Source organism: Ptychodera flava, chromosome 11 (genome assembly GCF_041260155.1).
Source record: "Ptychodera flava strain L36383 chromosome 11, AS_Pfla_20210202, whole genome shotgun sequence".
NCBI lineage: Eukaryota > Metazoa > Hemichordata > Enteropneusta > Ptychoderidae > Ptychodera > Ptychodera flava.
In genome coordinates, this window is record NC_091938.1 from 43,977,751 (window position 1) to 43,994,528 (window position 16,778).

At 38.9% G+C, this 16,778-nt stretch overlaps 1 protein-coding gene and 1 long non-coding RNA gene across 3 annotated transcripts in view; both read left to right on the forward strand.

The window, feature by feature from the left end:
• Positions 1-601: 601 nt before the first annotated feature.
• LOC139144320 (uncharacterized) overlaps positions 602-16,778 on the forward strand; it is a 58,915-nt gene continuing 42,738 nt past the window's right edge. The window contains exon 1 of the long non-coding RNA XR_011554804.1: positions 602-1,079. This is a non-coding gene — a long non-coding RNA (uncharacterized lncRNA). The remainder of the gene's footprint in view (positions 1,080-16,778) is intronic.
• On the forward strand, positions 6,824-15,579 carry LOC139144318 (uncharacterized). 2 transcript variants are annotated; one of them, XM_070715021.1, is made up of 6 exons: positions 6,824-7,830; positions 8,996-9,536; positions 10,011-10,071; positions 10,400-10,591; positions 10,631-13,403; positions 13,799-15,579. In XM_070715021.1, the coding sequence occupies exons 3-5, from the start codon at positions 10,027-10,029 to the stop codon at positions 12,377-12,379; spliced, it is 1,986 nt and encodes a 661-aa protein (XP_070571122.1). In that variant the 5' UTR covers positions 6,824-7,830; positions 8,996-9,536; positions 10,011-10,026; the 3' UTR covers positions 12,380-13,403; positions 13,799-15,579. The 2 variants fall into 2 exon arrangements, with proteins under 2 accessions (XP_070571122.1, XP_070571121.1); XM_070715020.1 differs by having other exon boundaries at positions 6,826-7,830; positions 10,400-15,579.

The window sequence follows — 16,778 nt, forward strand, 5'->3', positions numbered from 1 at the left end:
CAGTCCTGACAGTGTATAACCTAATCATGGCGATGACTGATGTTTTAATATTTTTGCCTGTCGCACATATAGCGTTCGGTTTCACTTTGACAAGCACTTTGAATGTGCGATCCCTGCCCGATCAGTCAGTCGGTGATTTTTAAAATCAGCCAGACATTATATTCTTAAAGAAACTCAACGATGTACAGATTACAAAATGCCTCATTCATATTTTTACGGTGTTTGACAATTTTTTTCCGTCAGGGACGTCGTGTCGCTCATATCGTGAAGCTTCGATCGATGATGTAGCTCCATGCATGCTCATACACAGGGCTGCGCCGTTTACACTTACGTGGAGATCGTATCACGCTTTTAGAAGTGACTTTGATCACAAGTCTTCATTCAATCAAGGTGAATTTAGTACTGATTTTCGCAAGTCTCAACCCTCAAATACGCTCTCACTTCGATTGTGAGAGCCCTCACTTCAAGCCCTCACATTCGCTCGCACTTTGATTGTGCTGGCCCTCACTTTGGCCCCGCACTTGTCGATTTCCGGCACCCTTACATACCTCTCTCTCATGTACACCGGCAACTCCGGACACCTGTGCTATGGATTAGAGGGACTGTGATTTGGGTATGCTGGCGCCCTCAACGGTGGAAGTTGTCAAGAGAATTCCATGGGTTGGTTGGTATTTGTCACATGACCTCGCTAGGGATATAAAAGCGACTGTACCATGTGTACAGTCTGAAGCGCGTTTGATATGATGAACCCTGGTCTTGATGTTTACAGTCAACTGTTGTTATTATTTCTGTAGTTGGCTGTGCTTTAAACGTATTTTTACATAGCTTTCTACTCGGTACGGTGCCGCTGCTGCAGAGTTAGGTGCAGTTTCCTGTGGAACTCCAGGACAAGACGTCATGTCACTGAACTGAACGGTGAGAACGACCTCCGTTCACGTCGAGCGACAGCCGAACGTACGTGAGGGAGCTCCTATTGTTGTAAACCAAAAATACTACAATGGCATGCAGTGCGACTCCTGACGGACCAGCACGGGGAATGAATGAATTTTTTTTGAGAAAAGAGAGGGAATAGGGAGCTGGTAAGTACAAGACGCCTTGTCTTCGAGCTCATTTTGTGTTTCTTGCCACAGACAAATTTCTCCCGGTCTGCGTTCTTGCTGAATGTCTCGGAGACATGGTTGTTTTCGTCGCACTAGAATTTTGGGAACCACCTGTACGGCGATTTATTCATTCTTTGTAGTGAATTCTCCGTAACACATGGGTTAATTCCAGTGTCAAAGTTACATAGTGGGCAAATAGTTTTTTGTATAGTAATTTCTTGTCTTGAAAGGCTTTATTTTTATGAGCCTACATTATTAGACGGGACGAGAATTCTTGAAAATTTGTCTTGGGGGGAAGATTTTTCCCTGTGTTTGGAAATAAATACGCCTGGGAGTATTTAATTAGCCCATTGATAGAAATAGTCCCCAGTTTGTTAGTTTATGCAAGTTAACATCTTGGTGAGACTTGTCTAAATTAGACAATGACATTTCTAATTTCTTCAAGTTAACATCTCAGTTTGACTTGTTTAAATTAAACCCGGCACCATTTTACAAGTGGTATAGCCACAAACTGATGACGTCAAAGATGTGCGTACTTATGGAAATGAGGTCAAAGGTTACGTTCTAAAAGGGGCGATAAATCATTTTGGGGGTAAGAGTTAGGAATGGGGGCTTGGAAACTTAGGGGGAAATGATTGAAAAGAAGGGTCCCATTTTTTTACTATTTTCACTCCTTTCCCTCATTTTGCAGCATCCTATTACTCTCTCCAGGTCTTCTTCGGCCAGCATGATACCTGTGTGGAAGCAACGGTTGATTAATGACAAGGGAGAGAAGTGTTATTTTTAAGTTACGTTTTTTTTACACAACAACTATTACCACTACCAGGGGTCGAACCCAGCACCTGCAGCATGTGAAGCACTACCTATAACCTGTACTCCACGAGAACAAGTTGGGAGAGAGGGATGCAATGTTTCATATAAACGTTAGGATGATAATGCTAAGCAGGAACTGATGAATTTATAATGTTCACTTGTAATGATTTGAAAGTCTTTTACGCATTTTCCTTCTTTTATTGAATTGATGCCTCTGCATTGATTCTTTATTGCCTGTCTTTATTTTGTTCTCTGCATTGTCGTGTTTGTTGTGCAGATTTGTTATTTTTTGAATATTTGTCATATTATTTGTTGTATTTGCACAGTTAAAGTATTTAATTGTCACTTGTTTAGGATGTTTTATATGTTGAAAACTTTGTGTTTGACATTTACTATTGAATTTGTCATTTGCTGCCTTTTTTACAATACGAAAGGTGTGTGTTCCGTTTTTGACAGGATACACTTTTATATAAAAGTGGTTCGTCAATTAACATGTATGCAATGCGATATTTCATTGCTATTGTAGATGAAAACGTGAACAACAATTCGTTGGATATGCCACGAAAATTACATTATAAAAATTCCGCCGATCGACGAAGTGAATTAAGTACAGAAGCAAACGAAATTCGCCGCCAATATAATGATTTAGGGTGCATATATTGTCACTAGCACGAACTTGGTCTGGTTTGTGCATTCCCAGTGTCACACATCAGCGGCAGCAGTGGCCTCCTGAGTTGTCAATGTAGGCGTGATATTAGTTTTTAGACCGTCTCATAACATTTGGCATAATATGGTGTTATGTGCAGAGTTGCAATTAATCGATGAAGGGGACTGTAAACTTGAAGGACAGAAAATTGAAATATGTTGAACAAGCACGCCTTAGCTTTATCGCCGAAACGCCTCCGCCACATGAACTCAGAAAGATAAGTTGGAAATAAGTCTGAAGGTGTGAAGCCAATCCAATTTCGCATGGCATGCATCCACATGCCTTCAAAGGTGTTGTTGTGGGCGAAGGTTTTAGGATCCACAAAATGAAGACAATGGTTATCAGTGAAATGAGAGAACCGAGGAGACTTGGACAACGAAGAATAAGCCCCCTACCATTGATCAGAGTAATATTGGAACCTGTAGGAACAAATTGATAAAGCATTGGCATTCGTACGCCGGTAAATAGAAATTAAAAAGCAAGCACAAATATCGCGACCAATGACTCCAATCACCAAATGTCTGTCACTGTGTCGACTCAAGCTGTATTTGGACTTCCGGAACTTGAATTCAATGTAGATTTTAGTCTGGTTCCCTGACCCATTTTCCCCGGTAGAGGGCGTGGGGAAATATAGGGTCAGGTACCGGCAAATGTAAACATGGACGCTATTGGGTTAAAATAAAACAAGCTGTGATTGGATGAAAGTAACACTTGTAACTTTTTCTCATGTTTCTCGGTTTCGCACTTTCGGGCTCACTTGACACCAACTTCTTGTTTGTACCACAAAGCCGTGGAGGTAGAAAGAAAGACTTTCTACCTCCATGATTTAGCCACTGTGATTTAGCACACCTCTTGATACTTTTAGAACGTCGACATGATGCCTGGCATTTTTCACGAAATTCGAACACATTCTATCCATCGAAATCAATCGTCGTTCACAGTTCCAACAAAGTTTGCTTTCAATTAGCTGTGATATCGCAGCAGAACTTGTGGCGTGTATCGAACGTGCTCGGGTCATTGGGGTCACGCCACAGTCGGCGATGACCTCAATGACCCTAGCGCGTTCGATACACGCCACAAGTACTACTGCGATATCACAGCAAGCCTTCAATCACCTGCATTTCCACGTACTTCTGGATTAATCCTTTCAGTTTATGTTTCCCGTCTCGTGTGCCAATGTTTTTGGTCGGATACCAGTGTTTGAACATGATTCTGATCCAGTCGAATTTTGACCGGCGTTTTTATGGTAGCAGCCATATTTGTTGTAGCATGTTCTGTCAGGTGACTAACCTCCGCCATCTTGAACAAAATTCTGTTCAAGATGGCTACCCGGTACCTGACCCTATTTTTCCCCACGCCCTCTACCAGGGAAAATGGGTCAGGGAACCAGACTATGTAGATTTTTTTTTTGGTTTACATCCGTGTATTCATAAATTTCCATAATACAGCCTGGCTAAAAATCTATTGGAAGGCATATCGCGAAGATAAAGGAAACAAATTTGTGGATAAAGGAAAGATAAAGGAAACAAATTTGTGGACAAAAAATTAAACCAATCAATAAAAGAGTTTGAAGTAATGTACAGGTGTGATTTTCGGTCTGTAGAAGAAGTAATGCAAATGAAAACATACAAAGATTTTTTGGCCGTCATATTGATTATTATTTGCATTTGAATGAACTCTGAATTCTGTTATGTAACTGTGTGCCGTCTTTGGCAACGGCTATATTGAAATAGGGTCAATATGGCCATTGCCGTCGGGGTCAGTTTGTACATGATAACAAATTTGATGAATAAAACGTGAGAGGGGACATATTGTACCCGGAATGAGACGGAATTATTGCCGCGATCACATGAACTAACTAACCCTAACCCTAAAAACTCTGTGATGGTCTTCATTTGCTTGATTTTGTGTCGGGTGAAGTACAGTGGGAGCCAGGAATTGGGGTTAGCTGACCAAATTGTCGGAACTCCGCTCGCTTCGCTCGCTCCGTTCCGACAATTTGGTCAGCTAACCCCAATTCCTGGCCCCCACTGTACTTCACCCGATACAAAAACTAAGCAGTCGGAGATTGTGACAGTGATTTGAAGAAAGTGCAAATTTATATTATTTTAACCTTATTAGTTAGTCAGTGCCGCAATTACGGGGCGTCTGTGTTTTGTGTACGGCGATTTTGACGTCATCAGTTTGTGGCTATACCACTTGTAAAATGGTGCCTTAAACCCTAACAATTTATTCAAGTTATACCACTCTCCGCCTCGTGTCCATTGTTCTAACCATGCTCTCTAATTTCCATAATCGAATATTTTATTATATACCACCTGGCTTTCTTTTGTTTATAAAGTGTCCGATTTACAAGTTCTTTTGTTTAAAAATGTCAGGTTTACTAGTAAATCGGACACTTTTAAACAAAAGAACTTGTAAAATGGACACTTTTTAAACAAAAGAAAGTCACGTGGCGACGAGTAAAAAAAACATGCGAGACATTTAAATATACCAGAAGAAATTTATTTCACCATTAAGTACAGAATAAAGACACTTTAAAAGAATCACCGGAATTAATTTTGCACGACTGTACATCTCAAAATCAATTATAGGTCACCGTGAAATAACGGTATTGATTGCAAATATCACTTCTGTGTTAAGGTTATTGTTATCACAATCATTCGAAGCTGAAATTTAAGATTTCAAAGTCAGTTATCAACAATGAATGTAGAGGTTTCAGTCGCCTTTGGTAAAGTTAAATCTAGCTACAGGCAAACACACACGCAGTACCACAGTCATTGTGGATCTACACGTATTTTTGTTTGTACTTGCAGTTTCTGTTGCGCCTTTCTCTGACGTGGCTGTGTAGCTTGGTCTTCCGATTGTGGCCGTTAGCACATGGCGTGACAGGGGGACTTTTCTTGTCCATCTTTGGCTTTGGTAGTTGAAGTGCACCGGATACAGCTTTCATTTGTACTTCATCCGCCATATCGAAATACGTAGAGCGACTCGGCAATTGCGTGTATGCTGCTCAAAGTTTTCGACCCAAATGAGCAAAGCGTGACTCTGACGTCGATCTGCAAACACCTTTTTACTTCATTCAACCAACCAATCAATCAAACATAATTCATACAATTCAAATCAAACCAGGTGCTCAACCACGTCATCGCACTACAATAGCAACACATGTCAACTTTGTTTTATCCAATCATGGGGTATTTTTAGCTCCCATATTAGCATATATGCAAATGGGAGGTATTCGTATAAGATGGGAAAATGGTTGTCTGTATGTATGTATGTATGTACGTATGTATGTATGTATGTATGTATGTATGTATGTCCGTCCTTATCAAAAACACAAAAACCGCAATACCTACCGTCTTCATATTTGGAACAAAGGGGCATCCTAGGTTGGAGATGTGAATTTGTTCAAATCAAAATGTTTGGATCAAAAATATGCAACAGGGCTCGACGCAAGGTCAAATCATCCACTAGCCCGAAGGACTGGTAGCAGTTTATTTTTAGTAGTCCTAAGTGAAATGTACTAGTCCTGCTCAAGCAAAGCCAAATGTTGCTCTCATGTTGGAAAGAGGTGTATATGACCATTCTCATATTTTTTTTCACAAAGGTTTTTAAACCCAATAACCAGAGGTCCATGTATCTTTCTTTCACGAATGTGACTTTGTTTGTGTACCGTCTATTTACTGTCTGTTCTGTTCTGTTTTGTGTCTATGTTTACAACTATTGTCTTACAAATTCTGACCTAGTGTTATTGGATTATGGATTGGTATGATTGCGATTATTTTTTCATGCAAGACTAGCACATTTGCTTACTGCAAAATGTTTAACTTTGAATCATATATAAAGCACTAAAATGACCTGAATAAAATATCCTGTGTAGGAGGAAAGGTCATGAAAATAGCCTATTGCCATTAAGAATAAAATTAGACGTAGGGATTAATTTGTCGGAAAATTCTTCATAGCTCAGGTAGTGCACTACTAATTGGCAAAGAACATGTTTGTTCATGGTGAGGACAGATTTGTTTCACCAGAACTGAAATTCGTACAGCCATTCACAAATGTTCCTGTGGAGTGCCTTCATATTTTTGACATATATCACATTTTAAAATTGACCAGCTTGTGGGGAGGACCTCTCATTTGTAATAATGGTTTGTGAAAAATTTAGTTTTTAATTGTAAAAATATTGCATTTTACCATTTCATGTGCTTGTGTCTTTCATGAGTTTTTGCCAGTTACTGGTAACAAAATGTGATTAGCAATAACCAATGACTCCCAGAAGTGATTGGATACAACAGTCTGATACATCCATTTCATACGTTGTTTTTTTCACTACTGTTATAAGGTTCACTTCACTATTATTGCCCCAATAATTTACACTTTTCCACTAAAATGGCAAAACAATAAGTTGCTTGCACCAAGTTTAGTATCTGAGAGGAATTCCGTCACCTGTACAAGCAGTAGCAACTTGCCATAGCACTGTTTTGGCAAGCTAGATGGCTCTTTTTAAGATCAGCTTCAAGCTAGGGGGTCTTGACTATATATGGAGGTCAGCATGTGGAGACATTCCAAAGCAGGGTCAAGCTGGCTACAAACGATCTGAGGTGTTGTTTGGGAATGCCCCTGAAGAAATCTTGAGACAAATCTTCTTTGAAAGGCAAGGATGCAGTGTTTGAGCAAAATTGTGGGGTTGCTCATGTTTTTAGGCGAAGTGATGAGCTTAAAGCAAACCAAAATGCACGACGTGCAGACAATTCTGTTTGATGCTCAGCGTTGAGCCATGTTTCCCGGGGCCATGTTACTGGCATGTACCGTACAATTTGATTCTACGTAGCAGGTAAACTGTTTCATTTTAGAGTTGGTGATCAATAAAGTTTGCTTCACTGTTTCACTGTCCAATTTGTTTGGGTAAAAGTTAGTTTATTTTTAAAATGATTGAGGCTTGGTTCATTCTTATCGAATGAGTGGCCCGGCGTCCCATGAGTTTTGTAGCGATAAACTTTCCTGGACTGCTATTGAAAAATTGCACTAGTCCGCAGGACTACCTCCGACGACATTTTTACTAGTCCTCTTAAAAATTTACTAGCCTCGGGCTAGTGGGCTAGCGCTTATGTCGAGCCCTGTGCAAATGAGGTACAAAAATGTGAAAATCCATTGAGCTGCTGCAACTCAGGAACCAGCGGGCAGAATGTGTTGATATTTTGTGCATAGGTAAGTAGACTGAAAGATTTAGTCGCGCGCGGGCGCTCCGGCGCACTGCGACCTACGACCCTTTACCACGACTGAAGGCACACTGTTGAAATCCTGTTCTCCAACAAAATTTTGTTGGAACCAATCGTATAACAGAAACGAGTTAATTGACAGTATGTAGGGTAACAAGACCGCCCACATCGCTCACTCAGCGCGTGATCGTGATTAGCATATTCAAAACTGTCGCCTGGCTTTTGTCCCGCCTATTAGCTTATAGCATGTCTCGTTTGTCAACAAACACAACGTGTTTTCTCAAACTCGAAGTATTGAAAATCAAACGGCCGAAGCTATACTCACGTTGACGTCTGTGGCTAATGTTCCGATTTGATCATTATGGCCGATCCGAACAATCGCCGACTCGCATTGCCGAGGCAGTCAGTAAATGTTCTGATGTAGGCCTATATAATATTATGTTGAAAAGAGAGCAAAGAGACGCACTCAAAGAGTTTTTGCGGCGGCAGAGATGTATCCGCTATTTTACCAACAGGGCCCGGGCCCCAAGGTATGGGAAATCTATGATTTACACGCTGGCACTCAAAGTTATGGACACAAATAAGAACCGTTCAGGATCGATCGCTCTGGGGATTTCGCCCCTGATTTCACTCATGTGTAGAGTTGCTTCAGTTTCTAAATATCGATCGTTTTCGAAAAAATCAACCTTTTCTTCCGAGCTCCCCACAGACTGCACATTCTGCTGCGCTCAGCGCGAAAGACGCTATGGAGTTTTTTTTTATAGGCGTCAATGGAGCCACACAGACAATTGTATCTACATGTAAGTTTTTTTCTCCGACAAGCGGCTAGCCTATAAAGCTTACACACACGTGTCGTTGTTTTCATCTGCCGAGTAGAGCGATTATGCAATGTCGGCGCTGCCGATGCAGTTGATTGACATTATTGTCTTGACTACCGCGTGTTCATTATGCCCGTAAACAGCCCACGTGAGCAATATTCAAATTACACTACCATGATTTACATATTTGAAAAGTCTGTGAAGTCAGTTGTGGGCGGTACTTTTTTTCTTTGAGTTTGCCGCGGCCAAGTACAGTGTGCCTTCAGTCGTGGTAAAGGGTCGTAGGTCGCAGTGCGCCGGAGCGCCCGCGCGCGACTGAATATTTCAGTCTAATAGGTAGGTAGCACCAATCGTTTACAAAAATGTTAATTTTTACAGGGATATCTTTAATTTTTGTATTTTTAAGATTTTTTTTTCATTTATGGTTGAACAACTGTGCTCTTCAAAAATACATGTTGAATAATGAAAGGTTTAGAATTGTTATACCTTCTTGCCAGTGGGATTGCTCTTTGTTAACTATTTGTGGGTAAATTACATGAAGAGTGTACTTCTAAAAGGGAAGAAATAAGCAAAGGAAAAAGAAGTTTAAATTTATTTTCTTGATCAATTTATTTTTAACTGCGTCATTTCTGCTTATGCAAGTTCAGCCTATGTTGTATTGCGTAATTGCTGTTACGATGATAGTGTAGGACCCTATTGTTGCATGGTGAAACGATACATGTAAGGAGGGAATAGTAACAGTTAATGTAATAGCCAATTTGCCAGCGTACGCACCATTGTCTAAAACAAAGTGAACGACGACGAGACGAGTGTGTCAAAGTCGACTGAGGAATCCGGATTTTTTCCTGCCGCTGGCGCATACTTTACGATTGAGGAGGTAAGCTAATCTGTATGTCTATTAATAGCTGTTTTCGAATGTATGGTCTATCATATTTGTACATTTAGAAGTGGTGGATTGTAATTTGTGAATGATTATTGTGGCCCGTTTATACGGTAGCCCTGCGTATGATGCTGTGTGTTCCGCTACAGCTAATAGCCCCGCTCACCACAACAAAAAGGTTTGCTGTATATGCTGCTCTCATTGTGTAATTGCGTTGTGTGTTGGGGAGGGGGGGGGGGGGCAAGGTCTTGGTGACTACTCAATAATTGTGATGTGATGCATTGCATGTTATATCTTTTGAGGTGTTCTGAATCAATAAACACCTCTTTTATTGAGAAAAGTCACATTTGGAGGGTGCTTGTAAATATTTCTTTAACCCAAAGTCCCATACAACAGTTTTCACCAAAAATATAATGTATCCATATCAGTCAGTAAATATTTTTGTAAATTACAGTTTGTTCTCTAACTTAGGTTGGATAAATACAGCATGCCAAAGAGAAAATATTGGCGCAAATCAGCTGTGAAAAAACAAGTAAGTGTATACCAAATACTACTCAGGGGTGAGCAAATGGACTTGGGATCATCAGTTTTAAGTGTAGTCAGGTGGTAATGCTTTGAGATAAAAATAATCCGCGTGTCTCAACAGCATGGTATTTTCTGTGCATTCTTTGGCATGTGATCAGATTTTGATAATGGCTGGAAACATAAAATAAGCGTAAATCGAGACTGCTACCATGGTGAATGTTAATCAAGATTGATCGAGTCACATTATTTCAAGGTGATATGAAATAACATAAATATGACGCTTAAATTTTAAATATGCCTATTAGACTAATCACAGTTTTTTGTTTCTTCTGCAGCCTGGTCCTGGCAGGAGCCGTGCTGATGATCAGCTTACGTCAGTTGACAATCCTGGTTTGGGTGGTTCCAGTGAGGCAAAACACCCAGTATCATGTGATATATCTGTCGACAGTGATCGATACAATAAGATTTTGCTACCATGTGATAGTATTCTATGCGAAAGTACCTTAAGCAACTTACACTCAAGCAACCTATTCATAAATGAACCATCCATAAGACACTCAAGCAACCTATTCATAAATGAACCATCCATAAGACACTCAAGCAACCTATTCATAAGTGAACCATCCATAAGCAACCTTTACAGCAAAGAATGTCATGTACCACAAAGCAGTGCACAAATACAGTCCAACAGTAGTATACTGCCTACAGATCCTTTTTTACTGCAAAGTAAAACTATTCAGACTCAGAAAAGCAACTGTCAGAAGCTTGAATGGGAAAGTTACACTATAGGCCATGTTATCCAAGCTAGTATTCATCAAGGAAGTCCTGTCTTTCATGCATCTTCAAGAGGTAAACAATGCACTTGTAATGCCCTAGTATACTTATGTGTATCTCAAGACAAGCATTCATTAACATCTGAGGACTTGAATTGCATTTTACACAATGGTGACAGTTTATACAGAGAAACAGTCAGTTACTTGCAGGCCAGTAATAAATTTTATTCAGGCATTCTAAAGTTTGATGAATTACCTAATGTTATGCACATGAAGTCTTTGCAGTACAATGTAGAGAGACGCAAGCAGTATTTTGGGTTGTTAAATCATTTCACTGCTGTAGATGTACCAGACTGTTTACAATTCAAGTACGCTGTACCTGAAACTTTCAATTCTAGTAACACCTTGTTGTTGATGACAGGTGGCTATTGTATGGCTCTTTCCAAACACCACAGTGGCAAATATTGTATATTTGATTCACATAGTCGTAACTCTAATGGCTTGCAACACATTGATGGTTCAAGTATTTTAATGTTCTTTGACACACAACATGCTCTGATAAATTATTTGTTTTCTTTGTTTGATAACTTGGGGTTGAATAAAATGACAGCATACGAGCTTCAAGAAGTTGTCATTCATGCCAAACATTCAGCACGTCAGGTTCAACAGCAACATGACAGACATGAGGAACTTATGGTTAATTATTTTAATTTTCAGACAAGACTATCTTCTAAAAAGAATACACAAAGGCTTGACAGCTATGAAGGTAACATGAATAGTACTGTGTCATCTGTACCTAAAAAGGTTTCAAGTAAACAGCATGCAAGAGAATATAAACAGAAAAGAAGACAAAACCACACAATTTTGGCTATTGAACGACAAAAAGATAAATTAAGGAAAGCTCTGAAGAGGCAAAATAGAGAGTTCAAAGAGAGAGAAAAGTTGAAACTGCGGTCACATATAACTGAACTGAGACAGAATCCAGAATTCAAAGAGAGAAAAAAAATAAAACTGAGGTCACATATAACTGAACTGAGACAGAATTCAGAATTCAAAGACAGAGAAAAAATAAAACTGAGGTCACATATAACTGCACTGAGACAGAATCCAGAATTCAAAGACAGAGAAAAATCAAAACTACGATCACATATTATTAAACTGAGACAAAATCCAGAATTCAAAGAGAGGGAGAAAGCGAAACTACGGTCACATATAACTAAACTGAGACAAAATCCAGAATTCAAAGATAGAGAAAAAATGAAACTTCGGTCACGTTTAACTAAACTGCGACAAAATCCAGTGTTCAAAGAGCGAGAAAAACGGAAACTACAGTCATATATAACTGAACTGCGACAAAATCCAGAATTCAAAGAGAAAGAAAAACTGAAATTGCGATCACACATGAAAAATTTGCGTCAAAATCCTAACTTCAGACAGCTAGAAAAGGATAGGCTTAAAATAAACATTCAAAATTTGCGAAAGAATTCCACTTTTAGGCTGAAACCCTTACCGAAAATTATTTCTACTGCAAATTTGCCGTAAGTTTGCTGCAAATATGCAGCAAGCATATAGCTTGCAGGAAGGAGTTGCAGAAGTTTGCAGGTAGATGTGACCCTCCTGCAAACCCTTAAGTCAGTTTGCAGCAAATTTGCGGTAAACGACTAAGTTGCTGCAAATTTGCGGCAAACCAGATTATTGCTGCAAATATGCAGCAACACATGATTGACATATTTCCCACGATTTCATTACCAGGGAGTACACACTACACACTGAGTACTGTTGCACTTCGTGACCAGTCATGTGTAAGCAACATAAAATTGATCTTTCATTTATATTTTATGTTCCTTTATTTCATAACAGACAATCCACTTTTTAAATTATAATAACTGGTAATGCTAGATAATGAACAGCTTCAGTTATGCTGGTGAAAGCATTGCATGGATATAGAGTGCATCTATAGTATATACTGTAGTGACATGATGTAATAAAAGTGCCCTTTGACAATCTGGTTAGGTAAATTATGGTTGGATCGAAAACTGAATTTCGCGCATTGATATTGATTCTTCGTGCTGAAAGAATTTTTACTCTCTTTTTAGTCTTTCTATGATAAAAATAACCATTTTCATTAAACTAATAAATTAAATGCTATATTAAGTATGAAATATAACGGATTGGTGCAGATGTAGAGTCAATTCCAGCATTTAAAAACGGGACTACATTATCAATCGCGTAATGATTTATAGATCGCACTTCCGTTATCGTCATGAGGCTTGATCGGCGCGAAGCTAGATTTTAATACCATCGGCCAGTGTCGGCTGCGTACTTGTGAGCAGGGAGTTTTCTAGTGGACAATTTCGTGATCTTTCTATGGAATCGCCAGCCAAATGATATCACATAGTTGCAAAAACGTGTATACAGTACCAGGGACAGGCGGAGTTCTAAATTTGTGAACGCGAGCGGCAGTAAAGATGCCGACTATATTTTCTGAGTACGGTGTTTACACACAGCACGGTGAGACCTGCAACCGGACCGGGAATCGTCCAGCGTCTGCGAGCCGTTCAGAAATGTAAGTCAATGTACCGTTCGTCTGTACATCGATCGCTATAATTATGTTCTGTAATCGTTGTATTGCAATCTTTACCTAAAGATAAATTTTCGTTGAGTACTGATTCATACTGAATGCACTTTCGTTTCACAACAGTTACTTACAGTAAGTGCTGAGATTTTTGCAGATTGTCGCCGTCGTGTATGTAAACAACATACGGCGAGTTGTCCGTTGTCTGACATTTTAATCAGTATTAATTTAATTTCGATCATGAATATTTATGCATTTTCTGCTTCAATTTTTCAACTTGATTTTGTCTCATTTTCAAATAATTATCGATTTCTTTCATGAAATTTACAATGTTTGGTCAAACGGTAAAGACTTACACTCTTCCCTGAACGATTTATATTTTTCAGAATCCATTGCTGGTACACTATAGGGACAAGAAAGTCAGAGAACAGAAAGCCAGATCGCAGCCTTTGACAGTAATGTAAATGTTACATGAAACTTCTCAAGTCAAAAGAAAATCTTGACATGATCATGACACTTATGTGGCATGAAATGAACATGGCATATAAAATAAATTGTACCACAATTCAATGTAACCTTTTTTTCTCTGTCATCTTTTTGTTTATAATAACTTTATTTGCGCTGACCATTGTTTCTCGTGAAACTGGTATTTCAGAGTTAAGTTGGATAAATAATATTTATATATTGGCCGACTGTGGACAGCACAAGATGTGTTTTATCCAACTAAACTCTGAAATACCAGTTTCACGAGAAACAATGGTCAGCGCAAATAAAATAATTTGCTGTATGGAGTTTGCGGCAAATTTTCAGTAACATTCAAATTAATGTGCCGCAAGTTTGCTGCAAGGATTGTGCCGCAAATTTGCTGCAAAGAGTTTGCAGCAACGTTGCGGCAGGGAGTTTGCTGCATATTTGCAGCAAGTTCACAAGAAACCTAATTTGCATCTGAAAAATGAACCACCCGCATATTTGTGGCAAATAGTTTGCTGCAAATTTACTGCAAAGCTTGCGGCAAATTTGCAGTAACAGTTTGCGGGAGGCCTAAAATTTCGGTAAGGGAAGATAAGTTAAATGCAAAATTCTACATAAGGTCTCTTCGCAAATGTCCTGAATATAAAAATGCTGAGAGGCTACAGCAACGAATTTACAAAAGCTCCCGAAGGAAGAGTATTGTTTTCAAACAGAAAGAGAAACATGTTAAACAAAAAGCACTACACATAGAGCCCCCTAGAAACAAAGAAAGATCTGTTATTGCAAACAGTAGTGAAAAAGAAGACTGTTCAGAAATTACTGAATTGAATACAAGCTTGCTGGACAACAGCACAGGGCTACAAAATAGAGAGATTGATAATTTTAATCAACATCTGCATAAAAAGAAATTGAAACGCCGTCATGGTGAATTATTGCAAGACTGCATTGATAGTTTCCAGAAAGATACAGCTCAAGGACCTATTTATGTTTGTTCATCATGTCATCAAACATGGTTCAGAAAGTCTGTCATTCAGGCCGCCAATTTAGCCACACATTCTGCCACTGCATCTCACTATCTGACTGGCTATATCTCTGTTAACAATACAGAATGGGTTTGTAATACATGCTGTAGATCCATATCTGCTGGCAAAGTCCCAAAACTGTCTTTAGCCAACCGAATGAATTTTCCCGATATACCATCAGAATTACAGTTACACCAATTAGAGGAACGGTTAATTGCTTTGAGAATTCCTTTCATGCATTTGTGCAACTTGCCCCGTGGAGGTCAAAGATCATTATCTGGTCCTGTTGTGAATATCCCAACAGATATAAACCCTACCATCAATACGCTACCAAGAATGCTTAATGAATCTGCAACTATACCAGTCAAACTGAAACGAAAGTTGTCATATACACGATGTGAATTTACTGAAAATATCAGACCCAACAAAGTGATGCAGGCATTAGTGTGGCTTATGGAAAATAGTATTCTGTACCAAAATTCAGGTATCCAAATTGATGATTCATGGTTCCAGAAAATCAATGATAATACAGATACTGACATGGCAGCCTTCATTGAGAATACAGACAGTGCATCCCAACCGTCAGTTGAATCTGATTCTGACACTGATTCTACCGGTAGTGATACATTCAGTGAGGTTGATCCTAAAGAGGGTGCTGTTGCTAATATGGATACTTTACTTGATGATACTATATCTCTAATCAATTGTTAACATTCGCACCTGGCGAGGGACAAAGACCTTTAAGCTTATTTGCTGATAAAGATGCAGAATACTTAGCTTTTCCTACCATATTCTGTGGACAACGTCGACTCATTGATACAGAAAATAACTCTAATGTATATTACAGTGACATATGTAAATGGGAAGTTCGTAATGTGGACAGACGCGTTGCTAATTGTGTACCAAATATATTTTTTAAACTGAAGAAGTTACAATTGAAACAAATCAGTGATAAAGTACACCTTGCATTAAGGTGTTGTAAAACTGAGGGTAAAAATTACAAAGTCGCTGATATATTAAACCCTGATAAAGTGACAGAATGATTAAGACTTGATGACGGTTTTTATATATTCAAAGATCTGCGTAATTCACCACCTTACTTGGAAAAAAGAAAGAAGGATGTCTTTGCTATGATCAGACAACTTGGTTTACCGACATGGTTCTGTTCCCTCTCAAGTGCTGATACTAGATGGATTGACCTTCACCGCATACTAGGCCTTCCAACACTATACTGATGATGAATTGAAAGCAATGGATTGGGCTACAAAGACAAGGTTACTGCAATCAGACCCTGTCACTTGTGCTCGGTTCTTTGACCACAGAATAAATGTATTCATAAACACTATACTCAAAAGTCCACATGAACCAATAGGCAAACTTACTGATTACTTCTACAGAGTTGAATTCCAACAAAGAGGTTCTCCACATATTCATATGTTGATGTGGATTGAGAATGCACCAAACTATCAGCAAAACACACCTGCAGAAGTGATCACTTTTATTGACAAATATGTCTCATGTTCTTCCAATGTACCAGCTGAAATAAGTGAACTACTTAACCTGCAAACTCATAAACACTCAAAATCATGCAGAGAAAAAGGTAAACCCATATGTCGTTTTGGCTATCCAATGCCTCCAATGTCAAAGACAATGATTCTCACACCATTAGATGATGATGATACAGTTGACAAAAAGAAATACAAAGGAATATATGACAACATCAAAGAAAAACTAGATCATATGAAAGAAGGAAAATCTGTAACATTTGCCAACTTTTTGTCCAGTGAATTACATATTAGTTATGAAGAATACATTTTAGCTATTCGCAGTTCTCTACAAAGAGTCACAATATTCCTGAAACGAGACCCTTGTG

What these genes read in the sequence shown, in the direction of transcription:
- LOC139144318 (XM_070715020.1), top strand. Translation starts at nt 10,027, where the DNA reads ATGCCAAAGAGAAAATATTGGCGCAAATCAGCTGTGAAAAAACAA. An exon ending in AATCAGCTGTGAAAAAACAA is followed by an intron (nt 10,072 to 10,399) that starts GTAAGTGTATAC and finishes TTTCTTCTGCAG; the next exon opens with CCTGGTCCTGGCAGGAGCCG.